Genomic DNA, 20688 nt, shown 5'->3' with positions numbered 1-20688 from the left:
GGAGTGTTGCTCAATGGGAAAGTACCATCTCAGCATGTACAAAGCCCTGAGGTCAATACCCAGCACCAAATAAATAAAAGTGGAGGGGGAAAAACGCTGTCTTCCATGAGCTCTGTAAATGAGATATTTTTTTCCTCTGAGTTTTTCAATGGTCAAAACAAAACATTTTAAATATTTTAAAGGAAGAAGCTAAAGCTACAACGCATGGTGTGCGTTGGTGAGCACAGTGAAAAGTAAATAGCCACTGGGTTACCAGAAACTGTGACCTGAGTCCCAGAAACTGTGAGCTCTAAAATGAAAATATTACTTTCACATGTTTACTTATAGCTGAAATGAGATAATAGATTTTAATAAATAATTTTAGAATAGAATTAAAATTTAAAATCAAACCAAAAACATGACTTAATGAATATTCTACTTACACCTCCACCATGATGCTCTAGCTTCTGTAATGCACTTGTGATTGGCTCTTTGAATTTCTTGTCCATTAGTCTCTTGGAAAGCTTTTGAAGACCATGGGTGAAGGTGGGGAGATGATGCAGGGGTTGAAATGATTTGAAAAAGTAACAGTTCAGCCATAGACATAAATAAAACTTTATAAACATCCCATAATTTGAGATTTCAAGGCTTATTTTAAGAAACATCTCATTAAAATTTATATAAAATAGACATCATTTTTAAGGCCCGGGCCATATAAAGTTGGTTTCTGGTCCTTCCTTCTCTCAGGAATAAAAAGTAACCCAATGGAAATACTTCACACCATTGAACATTGAATAAAAGGGCCTGTCAGCCAAGCCAATCATCAAAGATTAGGCAGGATTAGAAGACACTATCAGACAAAAAAAAAAAGAAAACTTGAAAGAAAGAGATTCACAGTCATTTAGTTCACTTTCTTCAGATTGTGCAGTAGTCCCCCACATCTTCTTGGATTTTTTTTTTTTTTTTTTTTTTGAGAGAGGGAATGGCTAAGTTGCTTAGGGCCTTGCTATGTTGCTAAGACTGGTCTTGAATTTGGGATCCTTCTGCATTAGCTCCCAAGTTGCTGGGATTACAGCCATGTGTCACTGAACCTGGCCCCCATCCTCTTTGTGGATATTCCCAGTCAGGACTTCCTACTGGTGTAATAATTGATTAATCTTACCTAAAAAAAAAAAAATTTGGTCCTTTTTCCTACCTCCTGGATGGTAACCTCTAAGCTTTTAGAATGTCCTGCCACACAGGAGTATCTCTATTATCCTGGGGGCTTTTGGCCATATCAGATGGTTCACACTAACAATGTGACTTATGGTGGGGGCCTTGGGTCAAAGTATCAGCTAGATTCTGTGAAGGTTATGGACTAATCTCTAAATGCACAGGCAGGCAGTCATGCCCAAGTGACAGACTGCAATAGAAACCCTGGACAACAAGGCTCAGGGTGTATGAGCACTGCTTATAATTCATAGCTAATTAACACAAGTGTAATACCATTATACTGTTCATTAAGTTTTATAAATTCAATTTTGTTTACTTTTCATTATTTGTCTAAACTCTGCTCTTATAAGCACTTCCATTTTTACTGTCCACTAGTAAAATGCATTATGAATTACTAAGTCCAATCTCAATATTTTCTGGTTTGGATGATGATGAGTTCCTTTTTGGTTTTTAAGGTTTTGAGATATTTGAATGATTAACTTGAAGAAATTAAATCATAAACATATATATATATATCTACAATGCTCTAATATTTGCAGTACTTACACTGGTAAGCAGATGTTTCAGATGATCATTTAGGGAAGGACCAACTATGACACTTAACTGCACCAAAGCACACAATCCTCTTTCAAACACTTCATCATCTGAATGGACCTTTTGGGTTGGTTAGTTGGAGATACAGAAGCAGGAGTAAAAAAAAAAAAAAAGGGAAGATAGGTTAGCAAAGGGCAAACAGGTAGGGGAAAAAAGTAAGATTAAACATTTAAAATTAAAAGAGAATAATAAAAAACAAAATTTCAAAAATAACTTTAATACAGGACTTCTAGAAGCAAAAACCAAAATTATCATCATAATTAAATCATTAGCTAAAATACATCTAGCTTACAGAAAGACTAATTTGAGGTTCACTACTTCCTCCAATTACTCAAAATTTCCCTGTGTACATCTTCTAAAGGTGTCTTCATAATCATCTGGCCTTGAATAACAGTGGCCTCATTTTGTACATACAGCAAAATCACAGATTAAGGACTACTTTGCATATAATACAGAAGTAGGGGGAAGGCATAAAATAGTCTATGTTAGAGTTTTCTCTTTTCTATCATGTGATTTTTAAATTAAAAGCACAAGGAAGTAAGTGACAACATACCAGAGCTGCCTTTAGCACAGGAATTAGTCTAGGTAGCAAAGGAATAGCCTTTTCAGGAGCTCCTTTGACCAAAAGTAATTCTCTAAAACCCTCCTTTGACACAAAGGTATATGGATGTTTTGTCTCTCTCAAACCCTGTCAAAGACAAAAAAAAAAAAAAAAAAAAAAAAGATAAAAAGTTTCAATACCATTTTGCTATACTAATAATAGAAAAAAATAATTTTACTAGCCTAAATGAAAATCAAAAGTAGGGAGCCAACCACACCGGCCTGTGCAGGACCCAGGCTCACAGTAGGCCCAGTAGACCTGGGTACCTGTAGAGCAGATACCCACCTGAGGCTCTGACACAGGACCACCTCTTCTGACCAGCAGACTATTGCAGCAGCCCACGCCAAGCCCAGATAGCCCCTGTGGGACCCAGGCTCACAGTAGGCCCTCGTCTACCCCTCTATCTGTGGGGTAGACACCTGCCAGAGCCTAACCTCCGGCACAGCCCCACCCCCACCCCTTCTGACCAGCAGACTACTGAGGGAGGTCAAGCTCAATGGCCCAGGATCCATCCACACTGGCCTGTGCTGGACCCAGGCTCACAGTAGGCCTGAGTCCACCCCTCCACCCATGGGGCAGACACCCACCAAAGTCCAGCCTCTGGCACACGACTGCCTCTTCTGACCAGCAGATTACCACCGGAGCCTAGGCCAGGCCCAGATCCATCCACACAGATTTGTGCAGGGCCCAGGTCCAGGGTTGGTCCGAGTTCATCCCCCTTTTCCTGGGAGCCTAAGCCTAAGCCACTTCCATCTTGGAACACTGCAGTCAAGGCCATAGCCTTCCCCACACAGTAGCTCCTAACCTTTTGACAGCAGACAGGGCATAGAAGCAGCTGCATCTCAGAGCAGGCATCCCAAAGGCAGTGTGGCGCCCATCCCTTTCAGCCCCATCTCTGTAAGACATTGCTTCCACCTTGGGGCACCTTAAACTATTATCTCGACTATTGCCGCCACAACCTTTAGATGCAGTAGCATACATTGAGGGACACCAGCAGGGTCTGAAAGCCCAACATCAAGGTACAAACAATCTGCACGGGTACTACAAAAATATAGGAAACAAACTGTAACACCTCTGATCTACACTGCAAGAAAGGAAGACACATAGATAACATGAAAAAACAAGGGAGGAAAGTGCCCCAAACAAACCAGCATACTATAATAACAGAACCCATGGACGGCAAAGTTGATGAAATGTCAGAGAAGGAGTTCAGAAGGTTCATAATTGAAATGATCTATGCATTAAGGAATGACCTACATGAGCAAATACAGGCAAAAATTGATCATTTCAACAAAAAGATAAGAGAGCAAATATAGGTAGCAAAAGATTATTTCAAGAGAGAGAGAGACTCTGAACAATCAGCAGTCAGAAATCCTTGAAATGAAAGACACAATAAATCAAATAAAAAACTCAATAGAATGCATAACCAACAGTCTAGATAACTTAGAAGAAAGAACGTCAGATAATGAAGACAAAGTATACAATCTGAAAAATCAAGTTGATCACATGGTGAAGATGGTAAGAAACCATGAAGAGAACATCCAAGAATTATGGGACAGCATCAAAAGACCAAATCTAAGAGTTATTGGGATAGAGGAAAGCATAGAGTTTCAAACCAAAGGAATACACAATCTCTTCAATGAGATAATATCAGAAAATTTCCCAAGTATGAAGAACAAATTGGAAAACCAAATACAAGATGGTTACAGGACATTAAATGTACAAAATTACAACAGATCTACACCAAGGCACATTATAATGAAAATGCCTAGCATACAGAATAAGGATAGAATCTTAAAAGCCACAAGAGAGAGGAATCAGATCACATATGGGGGAGACCAATTTGTATCTCAGCAAAATTTTCAACCCAGACCCTCAAAGCCAGGAGATCATGGAACAACATATACCAAGCTCTGAAAGAAAATGGACGCCAACCAAGAATCTAATATCCAGCAAAACTAAGCTTTAGATTTGATGATGAAATAAAAACCTACCATAACTAACAAAAGTTAAAAGAATTTACAACAGAAAACCTGCAATACAGAACATCCTCAGCAAAATATTCTAAGAAGAAGAAATGAAAAACAATGATGAAAATCAGCAGAGGGATGTATTATACTAAAGAAAAATCTAATTAGAGGAGAAATCAAGTCATGTTTAAATACCAAAAATAAACAAAAATGGCTGGGAATACAAATCATGTCTCAATAATAACCCTGAGTGCTAATGGCCTAAACTTACCAACCAAAAGACATAAACTAGCAGATCGGATTTAAAAAAAAAAACAACAACAACAAAAAAAAACATGCTGCCTCCAAGAGACTCACAGGTAAAGACATCCACAGACTGAAGGTGATGGGTTGGAAAAAATCATACCACTCACATGGACTGCGGAAGCAAGCAGGTGTTTCCATCCTCATGTCAAATAAAGTAGACTTCAAGCTAAAGTCAATCGAAAAGGACAAAGAAGGACACTATATATTGCTCAAGGGAACCATACACCAACAAGACTTAACAATTATAAATATACATGCCACAAACAATGAAGCATCCACATTCATTAAACAAACTCTTCTCAAGTTCAAGAGTCAAACAGACCACAAAACAATAATTTTGGGTGACTTAAACACATCTCTTTCATCACTAGATAGATCTTCCAAACAAAAGCTAAACAAAGAAACTATAGAACTCAATAATACAATCAATAACTTAGGTTTAACTGACATATATAGAATATTTCATCTTTCAAGGAGAGAATACACTTTCTTCTCAGCAGCACATGGATTCTTCTCTAAAATAGAACATATTCTATGCCACAAAGTAACTCTTAGCAAATATAAAAAAGTAGAGATATTATCCTTCATTCTATCAGATCATAATAGAACAAAATTAGAAATCAAAGATAAAATAAGAAATAAAAGCCACTCCAACAACATGGAGACTAAATATTGAATGAACAATGAGTTGCAGAAGACATCAAGGAGGACATTAAAAAATGTTTAGAGGTGAATGAGAACACAAATACAACATATCAAAATCTCCGGGATACTATGAAAGCAGTTTTAAGAGGAAAGTTCATTGCATGGAGTTTATTCCTTAAAAGAAGAAAAAGTCAACAAATAAATGACTTAACATTACATCTCAAAGTCCTAGAAAAAGAAGAACAAATCAACACCAAAAGCAGAAGACAGGAAATAATTAAAATCAGAGCTGAAATCAATGAAATTGAAATAATTTTTTAAAAAATTAATAGAACAAAAAGTTGGTTCTTTGAAAAAATAAATAAAATTGACATACCCTCAGCCATGCTAACTAAAAGAAGGAGAGAGAAAACTCAGATTACTATAATACGTGATGAAAAAGGAAATATCACAAAAGACACTACAGAAATACAGAAGATAATTAGAAATTATTTTGAAAACTTGTACTTGAAGTTTAGAAAATATCAAAGGCATCGACAAATTTCTAAAGTCATGTAATTTGCCCAAATTGAATCAGGGTGATATACACAATTTAAACAGATCAATTTTAAGTGACAAAATAGAAGGCGCCATCAAGTCTACCAACCAAGAAAAAAGCCCAGGACTGGATGAATACACAGCCAAGTTCTACAAGACCTTTAAAGAAGAACTAATACCAATGGTCTTTAATTTATTTCAGGAAATATAAAAAGAGAGTGCTTCCAAACTCATTCTATGGGGCCAATATCACCCTGATTCCAAAACCAGGCAAAGACACACCAACAAAACAAAACAAAACTTTAGATGCAAAAATTCTCAATAAAATTCTGGCAAATCGAATACAAAAACATATCAAAAAGATCATGCACCACGATCAAGTGGGATTCATCCCAGGGATGCAAGGTTGGTTCAATATAAGGAAATCAATTAAATGTAATTAACCACATCAATAGACTTAAAGATAATAATCATATGATCATCTCAGCAGATGCAGAAAAAGCATTTGACAAAATACAGCATCCCTTCATGTTCAAAACACTAGAAAAATTAGGGATAACAGGAATATATCTCAATGTCATAAAGACTATCTATGCTAAGCCCCAGACCAATGTCATTCTAAATGGAGAAAAATTGAAGGCATTCCCTCTAAAAACTGGAAAAAGACAGGGATACCCTCTTTCACCACTTCTATTTAACACAGTTCTTGAAACACTGGCCAGAGCAATTAGACAAAAGAAATTAAAGGGATACCCCTAGGAAAAGAAGAACTCAAATTGGTACTATTTGCTGATGATATGATTCTATACCTAGAAGACCCTAAAAGTTCCACCAGAAAACTTCTAGAACTAGTAAATGAATTCAATAAAGTAATAGGATATAAAACCAACCCCATCAAGCAAAGGCATTTCTGAATATCAGTGACAAATCCTCAGAAAGGGAAATGAGGACAACTACCCCATTTGCAATAGCCTCAATAAAATAAAATACTTGAGAATCAACTTAAGGAAAGAGGTGAAAGATCTATATATGAAAATTACTGAAAACTACAGAACCCTAAAGAAAGAAGTCAAAGAAGACCTCAAAAGATGTAAAGATCTACCTTGCTCTTGGATAGACAAATTAACATTATCAAAATGACCATACTACCAAAAGCACCATACATATTTTCATGCAATTCCAATCAAAATCCCAATGACATTCCTCAAAGAAATAGAAAAATCAGTCATGAAATTCATCTGGAAAAATAAAAGACCCAGAATAGCCAAAGGAATCCTTAGCAAAAAGAGTAAAGTAGGTAACATCACTATGCCATACCTTAAACTATACTGCAGAGCAACAGTGACAAAAACAGCATGGTATTGGCACCAAAACAGAGGGGTAGACCAATGGTATAGAATAGAGGACACAGAGACTAACCCATAAATTAGACAAAGGTGACAAAAACATGCATTGGAGAAAAGACAGCCTCTTCAACAAAAGTTGCTGGGAAAACTGGAAATTCATTTGCAACAAAATGAAATTAAACTCCTATCTTTCACCATGAAAAAAAACGACTCAAAATGGACCAAGGACTTAGGAATAAAACCAGAGACACTGCATCTAATAGAAAAAAAAGTATCTCTATCATGTGGGACTAGGCCCCAACTTCCTTAATAAGACTCTTTTGGTGTAAGAATTAAAATCAAGAATCAATAAGTAGGATGGACTCAAACTAAAAGGTTTCTTCTTAGCAAAAGGAACAATCTGTGAGGTGAACAGAGAGCCTACATCTTGGGAGCAAATCTCTACCCCTCACACATCAGGTACAGCACTAATCTCTAGGGTATACAAAGAGTTCAAAAAGCTAAACACTAAAAAACCATATAACCCAATCAATAAGTGGGAAAAGGGCCTGAAAAGACACTTCTCAGAAGATGATATACAACCAATCAACAAATATATGAAAAAATGTTCATCATCACTAGCGATTAGAGAAATGCAAATCGAAACCACTCTAAGACTTCATCTCACTGCAGTCAGAATGGCAGCTATTATGAAGACAAAACAACAATAAGTGTTGGTGAGGATGTGGGGAAAAAGGTACACTCATACATTGCTGGTGGGATGACAAATTGGTACAGCCAATATGGAAAGCAGTATGGAGATTTCTTGTAAAATTGAGAATGGAACCACAATTTGACCCAGCTATCCCTTTCTTTGGTCTATACCCAAAGGACTTAAAAACAGCATACTATAGGGACACAGCCACATCAATGTTTATGGCAGCACAAGTCACAAGAGCTAAACTGTGGAACCAATCTACATGCCCTTCAATAAATGAATGGATATGAAAATGTGACATATATACACAATGAAATATTACACAGAAATAAGAATAAAATCATAGCATTTGCAGGTAAATGGATGGAATTAAGAATAGATAATGCTAAGTGAAGTTAGTCAATCCCCCCCCCAAAAAAATGACGAATGTTTTCTCTGATATAAGGAGGCTGATTCATAGTGGGGTAAGGAGGGGGGAACACTGGAGGAATAGATTAACTCTAGATAGGGCAGAGGGATGGGAGGGGAAGGGAGGGGGTATGGGGTTAGAAATGATGGTGAAATATGATGGACATTATTATCCAAAGTGCAGGTATGAAGACACAAAATGGTATGAATATACTTTGTATACAACCAGAGATATGAAAAATTGTGCACTATACGTGTAATAAGAATTGTAATGCATTCTGCTGTCACATATAAATAAAAAAATTAATTAAAAAATGAAATAAAAAATCAAATGTATAATTGTTTTTCTAATCATATAATTTCAGTAATTATACATTTCAATTACACTAAACTATGAATAAAGGGCTCAAACAAAAGAGGAGGAAATCTCTACACACAGAAGGAAAGGAAAAGAAAAACAGTAAGAAAAATGATATGATTAGGATTAATTGAAAGGAAAAGAATGAAGAAAATAAAGGAACCAAGAAAAAATATGTAGGACAGGAAGAGAAGTCAGAGAAAGGAGAATTGGAGAGAAGGGAAAAGCAAATTGAAAAGAGAAAAAAGCACATGAAGAACACACTAGAATACCAAAATCATTTTATATCTATTCCCAAACAATATCTGAAAGCCAGCAAATTAGTCTAAAATGTATGTTTAAAACCTCCCACTTTATGTATGCCTATTAGACCCCTGTCTTTAAAATAATTCTAAACTTACTTAATGAGTTTCTAATCCACATTTCCTTCATATTTAAATATTTTATATTAAGATATTCAGAAGCCAAATCTTATACTGAAAGAAGCACTATAAAATTTCAAATGTCATTTTGAACAATGGAATATAAAAATATGGCATAAGCTTGTATAGATCATTTCTCATGATGCCTTTCACCCTAAATGCACTAGAAATAATTACACAGTACTATTTCATGATTTAACTAATCACTGTAAATCAAGATAAAGAAATATCTTTTTTCAAAAACATAAAATATAGGAAAACAAAAAAAGCAGCAACAAAACTCCTTCAGTTTGACTAATTATACGTGAACTGAATAATTATAACTGGCTGCAAAGTCATCATTTAAAATATTAATTTTCAACTGATTCATCCTTTACACCTAACTGCTTTCAGTGATCTACCACTCCCTTTCCTCAACACTACTGTGCTTTTGAAAACTATGCTGCCAAATACATAGGAATCATTTTGAACCATAGGTTTTTATCTTCTTAGAAGTACCTGTATTCAGTTCTTGTAGAGATGAATCGCAGGTCAAGAGCTCAAGTGGGTTTCAAGGGTGGTTCTTCTATACTACTAACCAATTACTAGGTGAGTAGAAGGGAAAGACAAAATTCTACCCAATACAGAACTTTGGTGTTGGATAATAGGCACAAACAGGACTGACTTTATGTTGTCTAAAGTCAGAGTACCTTTAAGGACTTCCCAAATCAAAACATTCACTGTACCCTGTGATTTGCTGTAATACACAAAGATATCGTAAATTTTGAATTGTCTAAAATACAGTTTGCTATTATGTATAAAATGTTTAAAGGTCATTTTAAAAACCAAGAAAACATCACTAATTCCTTAAAAATTTTATTATCAAATTAAAAAAATAAATTTCAAAATAGGGTGCCGCCCCCCAAAATAGACTGCTTATTGCCTATAGCTGTAACAGCATGAATAAGCCTAATCTCAGGTCTTGGAAAATACACTATTTATAATACCAAAATAATTCTGTAAGCAATTATAAATTAAGAAAAGCAAAGTCCTATTAAAAACAACAGGGAAATCTTCAGTAGTAAGTCCACTTAAGAAATTAAGTGCAAATGGAAAACTAGAGGAACTATAGATTTTGATGTTTTATTATAATTTAAAAATCTCAAAAAGCAAAATTATCTACTTTTTCTGTCCTGCTCCTACTTGTTCCTCCCCAGTTTTTACAGAAAGTGCAAGTGTTTCTTTAAAAACAAAGAAAAAAGAACTTGAGTTCACTCACTGTCGTGTTTTCACTTATGATATTACTTACTTCTAGACTTATTTTATACAGATGGTATTACCTGTTTATACTAATATCATCGAAGTTCTAATATAATAATTTGCTTTTAACAACAACAAAATGATCCTTGACTCTTAAATATGGCAAGTTACTAAGTTTAAATGTCAGACAATTGGTAAATTAAGTTCTCAACTTCTGATTCAAATTCTAGGAATAAAATTCACAGGAGATATGTCCATTCACTTGAAAATAAGACTCAGTCAGCTTTTTCCCTGACCCAGATGTTAAATTACCTAACAGAACCCCATCAGAAGATTTTTAAAAATCCTTTACAGAAATCACCTCCATGATATTCTCCTTGAAATTTACAAATAGATCACACATCCATAGGTTTCTCCAAATGGACTTTAAGGTAGTCAGTATCAACTCCCTTAGAAATGCACTATACTAACACAACTGATTGTATAGAGACAGAACCAGCACTTAGTGTCCAACGTCATTTAAGTTTCAATTCCTGCTGTCCTGCTTTAACTAGTACAAAAAAAAAAAAAAAAAAAAGAATCTTTCTAATTATGATTCTATGTATTTTTGTTTCTTTGAATTGAATATGAATATTTCAACCAGTTATCTACAAATCCCCATTAGACTAATTTCATATTTATAAAGCTGGTTAATCAATTTCTAATAAACACACAACAATCCTAATTACTTCCTAAGGGAGAATAGTATTTTAATGTCTATTGTTTGGTTCTTATTTCAAAAGTACAGAATGAGATTTACTGAAAAGCTATAATATAGCATGTAATGAATGCAATTTTCAAATATTTTTCCCATAAATATTCAGGAGAAATGATATATTTACCTCAGCTAAAGTAATAAGAAGAGGATCAAATGGAAGGTTTTCAGGAGGACAGTCCCAATGTAGTCTGTGTTTTACTGAACCATGTACCAATCTAAAATACAAAAATCAGTGAAGGTAACAAGGAAAATATAAATTATGTTTTAAGCAGTGATCTTCTAATATATATATTAGAAGAGTATAATCACATTAGAATTATCTACTTTTTCCATGATATACAACTTGGCATATCTTAACTTTAAAAGTTATTACAAGGACATTTTAAAAAATAATGTCTATAATCTTGCAAAGTCCTATTCTTTCAGAAAAAATTGTTTGGTAACTCCATATTTGTTAAATCTACAATTATGGTATTTAAGTATGTTACTATTTGTGAATCTTAATACAAATGCTCTAGCAGATTATCTTTCAATCCAATTATTACAAAATAGATAACCTATAGAAATGAAAAATTCAAATGTATAATAATTAGGAAAAGTAAAGATTTATAAAAAACCTTGTTTTTCAGATATAGATCATTTAACCCTAATAGTAATAATTTGAAGGCAAATGAGGTTTAGTCCTTGTTAAAGAGGTGAAATAATAGCCCCTTCAGGTTTACAAAGCAGAAGCCCCTGAATTAGAGTATCTTCTGCTCCCCCCACTTTTTGACTGCTATTATTGAGGCATAACTGATACACAATAAATTATACATAGTTAAAGCACACGATTTGATAAATCTCAGTAGATGAACATGCTCAAGAAGCCACTGCCGAAACCATGACCACAATCTTATTAATCACCCCCACATATTTCCTCACAGTTTTTATAATGGTCTTGATTTCTTGGCTTCTTCTTTAGTGTTATTTTTATATTAAGCAAGAGGCAAAAGGTTCTATAATGGTACTTGAACATTTTCAGCAAAACCAAGTGTTTGGCGGGAAGAGACACTTAAAAACCTTGAAATGGGGTTTAATTCAGAATTCAAATATGGAATAATAACAAAGAATTGAAAAACATATCTTGAGCTTATTTTCCACTCAAAATCTGAAAATACCATTTAAAACTATTTTTTTTAATTATAAAACCAAAAGAAAAAATATTACTGTGACTATCTTTTCCACAATGAAAATAAAATTTTCTATCATCAAGATCAGGCTAAAATATATGTACTGTGAAGAAATGTAGCAGGAATGATATGCAAAGGAATTAAAAGCAGCCACATGGGCTTATTAAGAATATTACTTCATTAAATTGTCAACTTTCACTTTTGCTCAAGTGTATAAATGCTTAAATTGATTATTTTAAAAGTGGTTCATTCAATTAGGTGGTAGTTTACCATAGAACTCTGTAATTACATTTTAGAATTAAGGTTATCTTGAACATGTCCAGGGATCTATATCAATTCAACAGCCAGAGTAATACATCATCTTTATTTCAACCTTGAAAGTTAAAACTTTCATTATGTTTAAACTGAATACAGTATTGATTTTAGTCAATTATTTTGAATAATATGATCAGTTATAAATTGTATTGATTTTACCTGCAAGGAATACCTCCTTTAGAGTAAATAGCTGAGAATGCAGAAGGAGCCCTTGTCTGTTCACCAAACTGAAATGAAACAAAAATATTTCTATCACCTCCACTCTGTAATACCCAGTAAATTTTAATCCTGTTGAAATGAGAAGCAAATAGACACCCTGACTTTCAGAACACTGTGGAGGTATTATACATGCATCATTAACATTCAGTAACAGAAATGAAAATACTGTCACTCCTGTCCCATCAACAAAGCACAGTGCTTTGTGTTTTAAGGCTCTAACATGTTTCAGAAGGTTTGAAGGTGGCTGAAACCATATATGGATTGGCAGGTCTTTCTACTCTCCCTGACTCTGCCTTTTCAAGGTGAAGGTTGCAATGGAGAAGGGGTGCTAAATACAGGGAAATATTTGGTTTTAGCCACCAATATATCTCCCATTTGCTCTCCAGCAAATGCAGATGTTGTGTGTGCTCAAAGAATCTGTAGAATTTCTCCAAATTGGCTTTAGGCTTTTATTTAAAAAAAAAAAAAGAATTAGCTTGCAGGCAAGGAGAATGACAGAGACAAAGCTCATGCAAGAATCTCAACAAACAGGGCTGGGGTTGTGGCTCAGCGGTAGAGCATTCACCTAGCATGTGAGAGGCCCTGGGTTCGATCCTCAGCACCACATAAAAATAAATAAAATAAAGGTATAGTGTCCAACTACACCTAAAAATATTAAAAAAAAAAAAAAAAAAGAATCTCAACAAATATATTTTCGGCTGAACCTTCTTTTTTTTTTTTTTGCACTAAAAACTGCATTTAATCAGAACATAGAGGGGCTGGGAGATCGGGAGGCCGAGGCCTGCCCTCTGCCCGAGTTGAATTGAAGATCTGCACTTGGGGGAAGAGCCCACAGCTGAGGTCACAGAGGTGGCAAACGCACCAAACTTCACATGCAATTTCCTGGCCTTTCCTGCACAGAATAATTCAGACATTATATATAAATAGAGCAGTGGAACATTTTACTTCTTTTCACCTAGACCTACAACATCAATACATATAAATAAATTCTAGTGTCTCTTGTCTTTATTTGGGGTGGGAGGCAGGGAAGGAAGGAGACAGGGTGAGAGAAGGTTGAGAATGGGTGACCTACTTTTCCTCAAACAGGAAGTACTGTCATTCTGTGGCAGGTTCACCTGAAGGGACATCTTGCATTTTTAACAGCATCCACGACTGTTCTGTTGAATTTTGAAATGAGAAATTTTTTGTTCCTTTTGACACATAATGCACATTGGCATTAGGTAAGTGGGTCTGGCATTTGTAAGGTGGACAGGCAGAGGTGGTTGCGTGCGCTCTGGCTGGCCCAGACTCATCAAGGGGCGGCTTGGCAGTGGAGGCGGTGGGCAGGGACAGAAGACTCATCACAGGAACAGTGACCAGAGACGTGGGGGGTTGGGAGCAGATGAAGGACAGGGCAGGCCAGGGTTGCAGACTCCAGGCAGGCAGCCGTTTAGAGAGGGGACAGAAGAGTAAAGATGAAGACAAGCCCAGCCAGTAAGGTCTGGGGGTGGAGGCAAGGGGGGAGGTGCCAAGGGCTTGAGGTGGAGCAGAGACTGCTCTCCCCAGATGCCACCAGGGATGGTGTGCAGTGAGCACTGCTGGCAGGGGAAGGCTGAACCCAATTACAACAGCAGGGGCCAGGCTCTGCTGGAGATAGCGCAGTACCTCCAGCTCCTTCGGCTGAACCTTCTTAAGATGATATAACTTCACCACCTTTCAGTTTGCTATTATCTTAATAGAGAGTTCTACACCTACTTTCAAATAATGTAAGAGATGACCAATCACAACGAATTAAACAATCACAGCACATATAATGTCAACATTAATAATCAGTGACTCAAAGAGAATTTAGGCACAAAATATTTTACTACATAGTACTTTAAACATAATCATATGAAACATAGTTACTAAATTACAAAATTACATATATTAAAAATATAACTGATTTTTAAAACATCATATGCAGAAATGTAAAAATAGAATGTTTTCAAGTTACTTATTTATTTGAAAGCAACTTTAAAAACTTTAAATTTCTTAGCAAGAATTATATCAACATGAGTGAAACCTTCCTTCTGCTGTGAATTATTACTCAGAATGTGAACTAAGCTTTATAACTCAATCCTTCATTTTAATTTAATTTTATACCTCAAGTCATTACTTGTCTTCCACATGTTTTTCCAGAGGAAAAAAGAGCTAATTCTAAACTTGTACCCTGTGCTACTAAAGCATTCTGAAAGTTATCCAGAGTCTTCTCTTTACTAGTTTTGGACTAGTGATGATAGGGCATACCAAAACTGACTAAACAAGCTCAAAAGAAACAGTGGAAACTTGGGACAACAATCAGAATGGCTCAACACTGACAGGCAAAATCCTATTATCTTTACAAAACTACCAATTTAGGAATATTTATTGTACTTACAGGATTAATTGTTTTAGGGTTAAGTTTATCACTTGGTCGAGGATGAAGTTTTTTTGCAGATTCTGGAGAACCTATTGATGATGAGGATTTGCTTTGCTGAATTGTAGTCCTCTGTTTTACTGGTGTACTTGAGGATGTCCTTTGAAGATAATTACCTGGAAAAAAAAAACAGAAAATCAACAAAAAAGAGAATGTAATAGAGTCATCCTACATCCATATATAATGTCTTACTAACAAACTTGGCCTCTCCATTTAAAAAAGCAAAGCTGAGGCAGGGAAGAACACACATAATCCCCAGTACCACAGGGAAAAAAAGAAAAACAGCAAAGAAAAGTTCTGTACCTGTCACCCTGTTTCTCAACTGCAAACCTCCAGGGCATTCGGATTTCTGCATAGCTTCTTGTTTATTCCTGCAAGTAAATGAAACTTGATTTTGAAATATGTTTACCTGTTACCAACATAAAGACCAAAACATAATGGAATAAAAAATACAGTAGAAGACACTCAAAAAAAAAAAAAAATATGGTGCATAGCCATTTAAATGCCTGAAAAGACTAATGGAAAAAGATCAAATTATACCAATTTTAATGGTTTCGATAATTGCAAAATAAAAATAATCTGCAAGAAACAAGAGGTATAAAACATTTTTCCATATAAATTGTCAAAATATACCTTAAGAAAATCAACTGCAATATTCTGCTCACATTAGAAAACATATACTAAGCCTCTAAGAGGGGTGGCCTCTCCATCTTCTTTGGCCTCTGTAATTCCTAAGTTCTAAATGTTACGGCTTGCGTATCATGACTTACTTCTTCAGTGACATAATGAAGTCTTCTACCCAATGTGCGACAAGTTCCTTATGCCCACTTAAACTAGGTTTGTCACACTGAAGTTATAAATCCTTTTTAATTCAATAAACTACCAATTTTCTGGTTCCAGACAGAAAAACTTAGGATATTCACTATCTCCTTTTCTGTCACTTCCTACACTCAACCCTATGGATGTGATGAACATGTGATGAGGAAGACAGGGCAGCATCTCAACTCCAATTACAAGATTTATGAATTTAGGCAGATTATTTAGCATCCCTGGGCTTTGATTTCTTGGCCTATTAAAGGAAAGAAATAATAAAACCTTACCAAAGCTGTTGCAAAGGAATTAATGTTATACATCAAGTTGCTCAGCCAGGAAATACTAGTTCACTTCTCCCTCTTCTACAGTTCTGTTTCTACTGATGGATGGGGTCAAAGGTCCTACTCCAAGAGTTCCCATTTAATCCAATCTAATCATTTCTAAATCTGATCCTCAAGCAAGGAATAAACACACACCTCTCCAGACTTATATACCCAACTGTCTGCTTGAATTATAGGTCTAGCTCCATTCCCAATTTCCATGTAGCCTTTCCTAATCTTGGTTTCTCAAATGTACACTTCTATGATACTTGATTTAAACACTGTTTTCTTTCTCTTCTTTTCACTATCTACTTTTCCTTCACTTCCATGACACTAGTTATTCTTCCATTAGTAAACTTCCCAGTTTAGGTGTTTAAAATAGTATAGTACTTTACACTGCCCCTCAACTGCAGTATATACAAATCCTCTTACACTTCCAAGTGACAGCTTTCCAAATATATAAGGACACCATTTTTTTTAGAATTTTTTATTGGTTCTTTTTAGTTATATATGACAGTAGAACTAATTTTGACTGTTGGTTTTTTGGGGGGTTACAGGGGATTGAATTCAACCACTGAGCCACATCCCCAGTTCTATTTTTTTGTATTTTATTTAGAGACAGGGTCTCACTGAGTTGCTTAGCGCCTCACTTTTTGCTGAGGCTGGCTTTGAACTCATGATCCTCCTGTCTCAGCCTCCCAAGCTGCTGGGATTACAGGCTTGTGCCACTGCACCCAGCAAATTTTGATATATTGATACTCTTTAGTTTTCTCTTCTTCAGGATAAACAAGAATACTTTCTTAAATAATTGCTCACATGAAAATGATTTTAATCTTCTTGACAAATTAGAAATCTTCAAAAAGACAAAGCTCCATGTAAAAAAAATTAGCCAGATAAAATTTCTTTTTTTTTTCTTTATTTTATTTTCAGTTTTCAGCAGACACAAGATCTTTGTTTGTATGTGGTGCTGAGGATCGAGCCCGGGCCGCACGCATGCCAGGTGAGCGCGCTGCCGCTTGAGCCACATCCCCAGCCCACCAGATAATATTTCAAACATAGTATATCAGATAAATAAAATAAAAGATTATTTCTGCACACGGAATAATTTTAATTTCAATTTTTTTAATTGAATACATTGACTACATTTTCATCCCACAAGCTGCAGGCATCTTTTTAATATCCATGTTACCTTCATCCTCAAGGCATTTTCTACTAATATGATAATAAAAATCTCAGATAATATGCTAAAATAAGCTAAAGATTTAAATATGTTAACCTACTACACAACAGCTCAGTGATCCCTCAACAAGTACTTACTATTGTGCCTGGCCTCTGTTTTAAGAAGCTCCTGGAGGGAAAATAATATGATGTAAGATTCTATAAAGTTTTTTAATTGGAAATAATTACAGTAATTATACTAAGTGTTGATGAAGTCTAAGTTAATAAACATAAAACAAAGAAATAGTTGCACATTGGAAGTATTATATAAATTTTAGCTATTATATTATTTTCTTTACAATGGTATGCTGTAGTTATGAAAAGCATCCCCCAAAAGTCCATGTGTTAAAGACTTATTCCCCAGTCCATGGTGCTACCTACTAGAAGGTGTTAAACAATTAGGAGATGGAGGCTCAAGGGAAGGAAGTTAGATGACTGGCTAATTGGCACCATGCCTTTGAAGGAAATCTCGGGACTTCAGTCCCTCCTCTTTCATTCTGTTTGCTTCCTAGTTGACCAGAAATGAACAAGTTTTCCCTACCAACCATTCCCTCTATAATGCACTGTCTAACCAAAGGTCTCAAAGTAACAAGCCAAACAAACATGGATTGAAACCTCCAAACCTGTGAGTCACTATAAAACTTTCCTCTTTTAAAGCTGATCATCACTGGTATTTTGTAACATTAAGCTAAGGAAAAGTTGTGTACACATGGTACACAGGTTTTGTTGTTGTTGTTATTGTTGTTGTTTTAGTATTATCATTAATATTAATGTGACCACTGTGACTAAATATTTCCTTCTTTTAAAAAACTTTGGTTTAACACCTTGGGCTACATCAATTTGATGATCCAGTTTAATTTCAATTTCTTTTTAGGGAAAATTATAATAGCTGTAGTGGCGCATGCCTGTAATCCCAGCAGCCTGGGAGATTGGGGCAGGAGGATCCTGACTTCAAAACCAGCCTAGACAAAAGCGAGGTGCTAGGCAACTCAGTGAGGCCCTGTCTCTAAATAAAAATAGGGATGGGGATATGGCTCAGTGGTCAAGTGGCCCTGAGTTCAACCTCCAGTACCCATGCCCCCCCCCAAAAAAGAAAGAAAATTATAATAGCTATCATAGCTTAAAGAGATGATGCACTACAAAGATGCCCAACCGCAAACATAAAAATGATGCACATCTTTAAATCTTAACTAGAAACACTGCAAAACCTTTTTGTGGAATTCTATAGCTGAATTTCTATCTTCCTTTAGGTAAAAATGTTGTTCCTGTAAAAAACTAATGGTGAAGTACTGTTTTTTATTTTGAATGAGTTCAGAGCCACTGAAACTCTTCATCTGAAAGACTTAACACACACTAGAAAATTGAGCTTACAAAGTTTTTAAGTATACCAGACAATTTTATGTGTAACAAATATACTTAATGTAAGTTTCAGCAAACACACTCACAAAATGATGCAAGTTTGTATGTATACTTTCATAATATCCCACGTTACATAGTTTATTTCCAAAACACTTACTTCTTCACTTGCTTAACCTATTACTTAAAAAAAAAAAAAATTTTAGTTGTCGATGGACCTTTGTTTTATTTATTTATTTATATGTGGTGCTGAGAATTGAACCCAGTGCCTCACACATGCTAGGCAAGTGCTCCACTACTAAGCCACAACCCTAGCCCCTAACCTATTATACTTTTTCTTAAAGGCAAAAAAGTGTGCTCAGGTTTTTTGTTTTTTTTTTTTTTTTTGATTTATGTTGTTTGTAAAAGAAAAATGCTTAGTTCATCTTACCCTCAATAAGTCTTTTGGAGGATGTTGTAAACTTGTAGAGGGTGTTGTAAAGCAGTAGTGACAGGGAGAGAGGAAGAAGTAAGAAATATTTTTTGTTAGAAATACTATCAAGGTCACCATTCATTTCATTCTATTACAAAATAATACAAAGATTCTAAATAGACATTAAAATCCATAAAGACTCTAACGTGGAACACCTAAATTATGTCACAAAGACAAGTAAGGAACCAACCACTGCTAAGTCGCATTTCCCTTAGGGGACCTTTAAGGTACTGAGGGCACCTGCAGTCAATGACAAGAAAGCATACAATCACAGTTTTGGAACAACTCAAATACCCTATCTCTTTCCATACGTGCACTTTCTTCCCCCACCCAATTTTTGAGACAACTGCATTAAACTGTTTGCTACATTCTCAGAGACTGAGGCCACCTTTTTTTCCTATTAATTCTAAGTCTAGAAAGTTGCAAAAGTTTAATAACCACCACCCCCCCACACACACACACATACACAAATACCGTAAGAATATCGTGTTGTTCCATCTCTAAAACTTCTTCAAAACTCAAAGCACAGAGACACATAACCCGCCCTTTCTGCCATAAAATAAATCCTAAACATCCCCATCACCACCACCACAACCATCCACTTTCAAATAACCAACCCAGTTCCAGGCCGTGGTGCTGTCAAGGTTAGAAAATGAGCAAGTCAAGAAGAAAACAGGTTAAAAATGCGGGGAGAGAGAGGGAGCCGGTTTGGGTGAAGGCCGCTCCCAGCCAAAGCGCGACCCCAGGAAAGGCAAGGGCCGCTCGCCTCGCTCAAAAACTTGAGGGTCCCTAGCAACGAGTCCCGCGAGGCCAGCAACAGGCCAGCCGGGAAGCCGCGCCCGGGGCCTACGGTTCCAGAGCCCGTTCCTACCGCGCCTCTCTCCCGCCGCAATCCACACCGCGCAGCCCCAAGTGGGGCTTCAGCCCAGGGCTTGCTCCCCAGCACCAACAGCTCAGCAGCCCGCTGCAACAGTTTGGGCAAATAAAGCTTCACGCGGCAGCCCTCGGCGCCGCGCAGTGACGTCAGACGGACGCGGCGTCCTCTAAGCCAATGGCTAGAAGGCCACTGTGGCGGCCTCCGTACAGGGTTGCCCAGGCAACCCAGCGCCGCTAGTACAAAGGTCGACTCCGGAGCTAGAAGCGCTGTCCCTGGTGACGAATGCGTCACATCAGAAACATTTTTCTAAATGAGAGTTTCAGAGAGCAGAGGAGATGACAAGCTTCAGTCCCCTGACCTCCAGGCTTCTCCAGGTCGTGTGCTTAACTCAGCTTCTCTCCAACACCCAGTGTTCGCCCAC

The 20688-nt window shown here is 36.2% G+C and overlaps 1 protein-coding gene across 10 annotated transcripts in view; it reads right to left on the bottom strand.

Annotated features, from left to right (window-relative positions):
• The window catches only part of Pacrgl (parkin coregulated like), a 47983-nt gene extending 27574 nt beyond the window's left edge, over nucleotides 1-20409 (bottom strand). For 2 of the 10 annotated variants that reach the window (XM_076863842.2, XM_076863841.2), the window contains exons 1-8: nucleotides 19349-20252; nucleotides 15515-15582; nucleotides 15173-15327; nucleotides 12715-12782; nucleotides 11196-11286; nucleotides 2339-2473; nucleotides 1738-1845; nucleotides 423-503 (exon numbers count right to left, since the gene is read on the bottom strand). In XM_076863842.2, coding sequence (XP_076719957.1) covers nucleotides 423-503; nucleotides 1738-1845; nucleotides 2339-2473; nucleotides 11196-11286; nucleotides 12715-12782; nucleotides 15173-15327; nucleotides 15515-15566 — 690 coding nt within the window. In that variant the 5' untranslated portion in view covers nucleotides 15567-15582; nucleotides 19349-20252. The other 8 variants (XM_077110209.1, XM_076863835.1, XM_076863837.2 and 5 more) reach the window with 8 other exon arrangements.
• Nucleotides 20410-20688: the final 279 nt, after the last annotated feature.

This window comes from Callospermophilus lateralis, chromosome 8, assembly GCF_048772815.1.
Source record: "Callospermophilus lateralis isolate mCalLat2 chromosome 8, mCalLat2.hap1, whole genome shotgun sequence".
NCBI classification, from domain to species: Eukaryota; Metazoa; Chordata; class Mammalia; order Rodentia; family Sciuridae; genus Callospermophilus; species Callospermophilus lateralis.
This window is presented reverse-complemented; position numbering and strand designations above follow the sequence as displayed.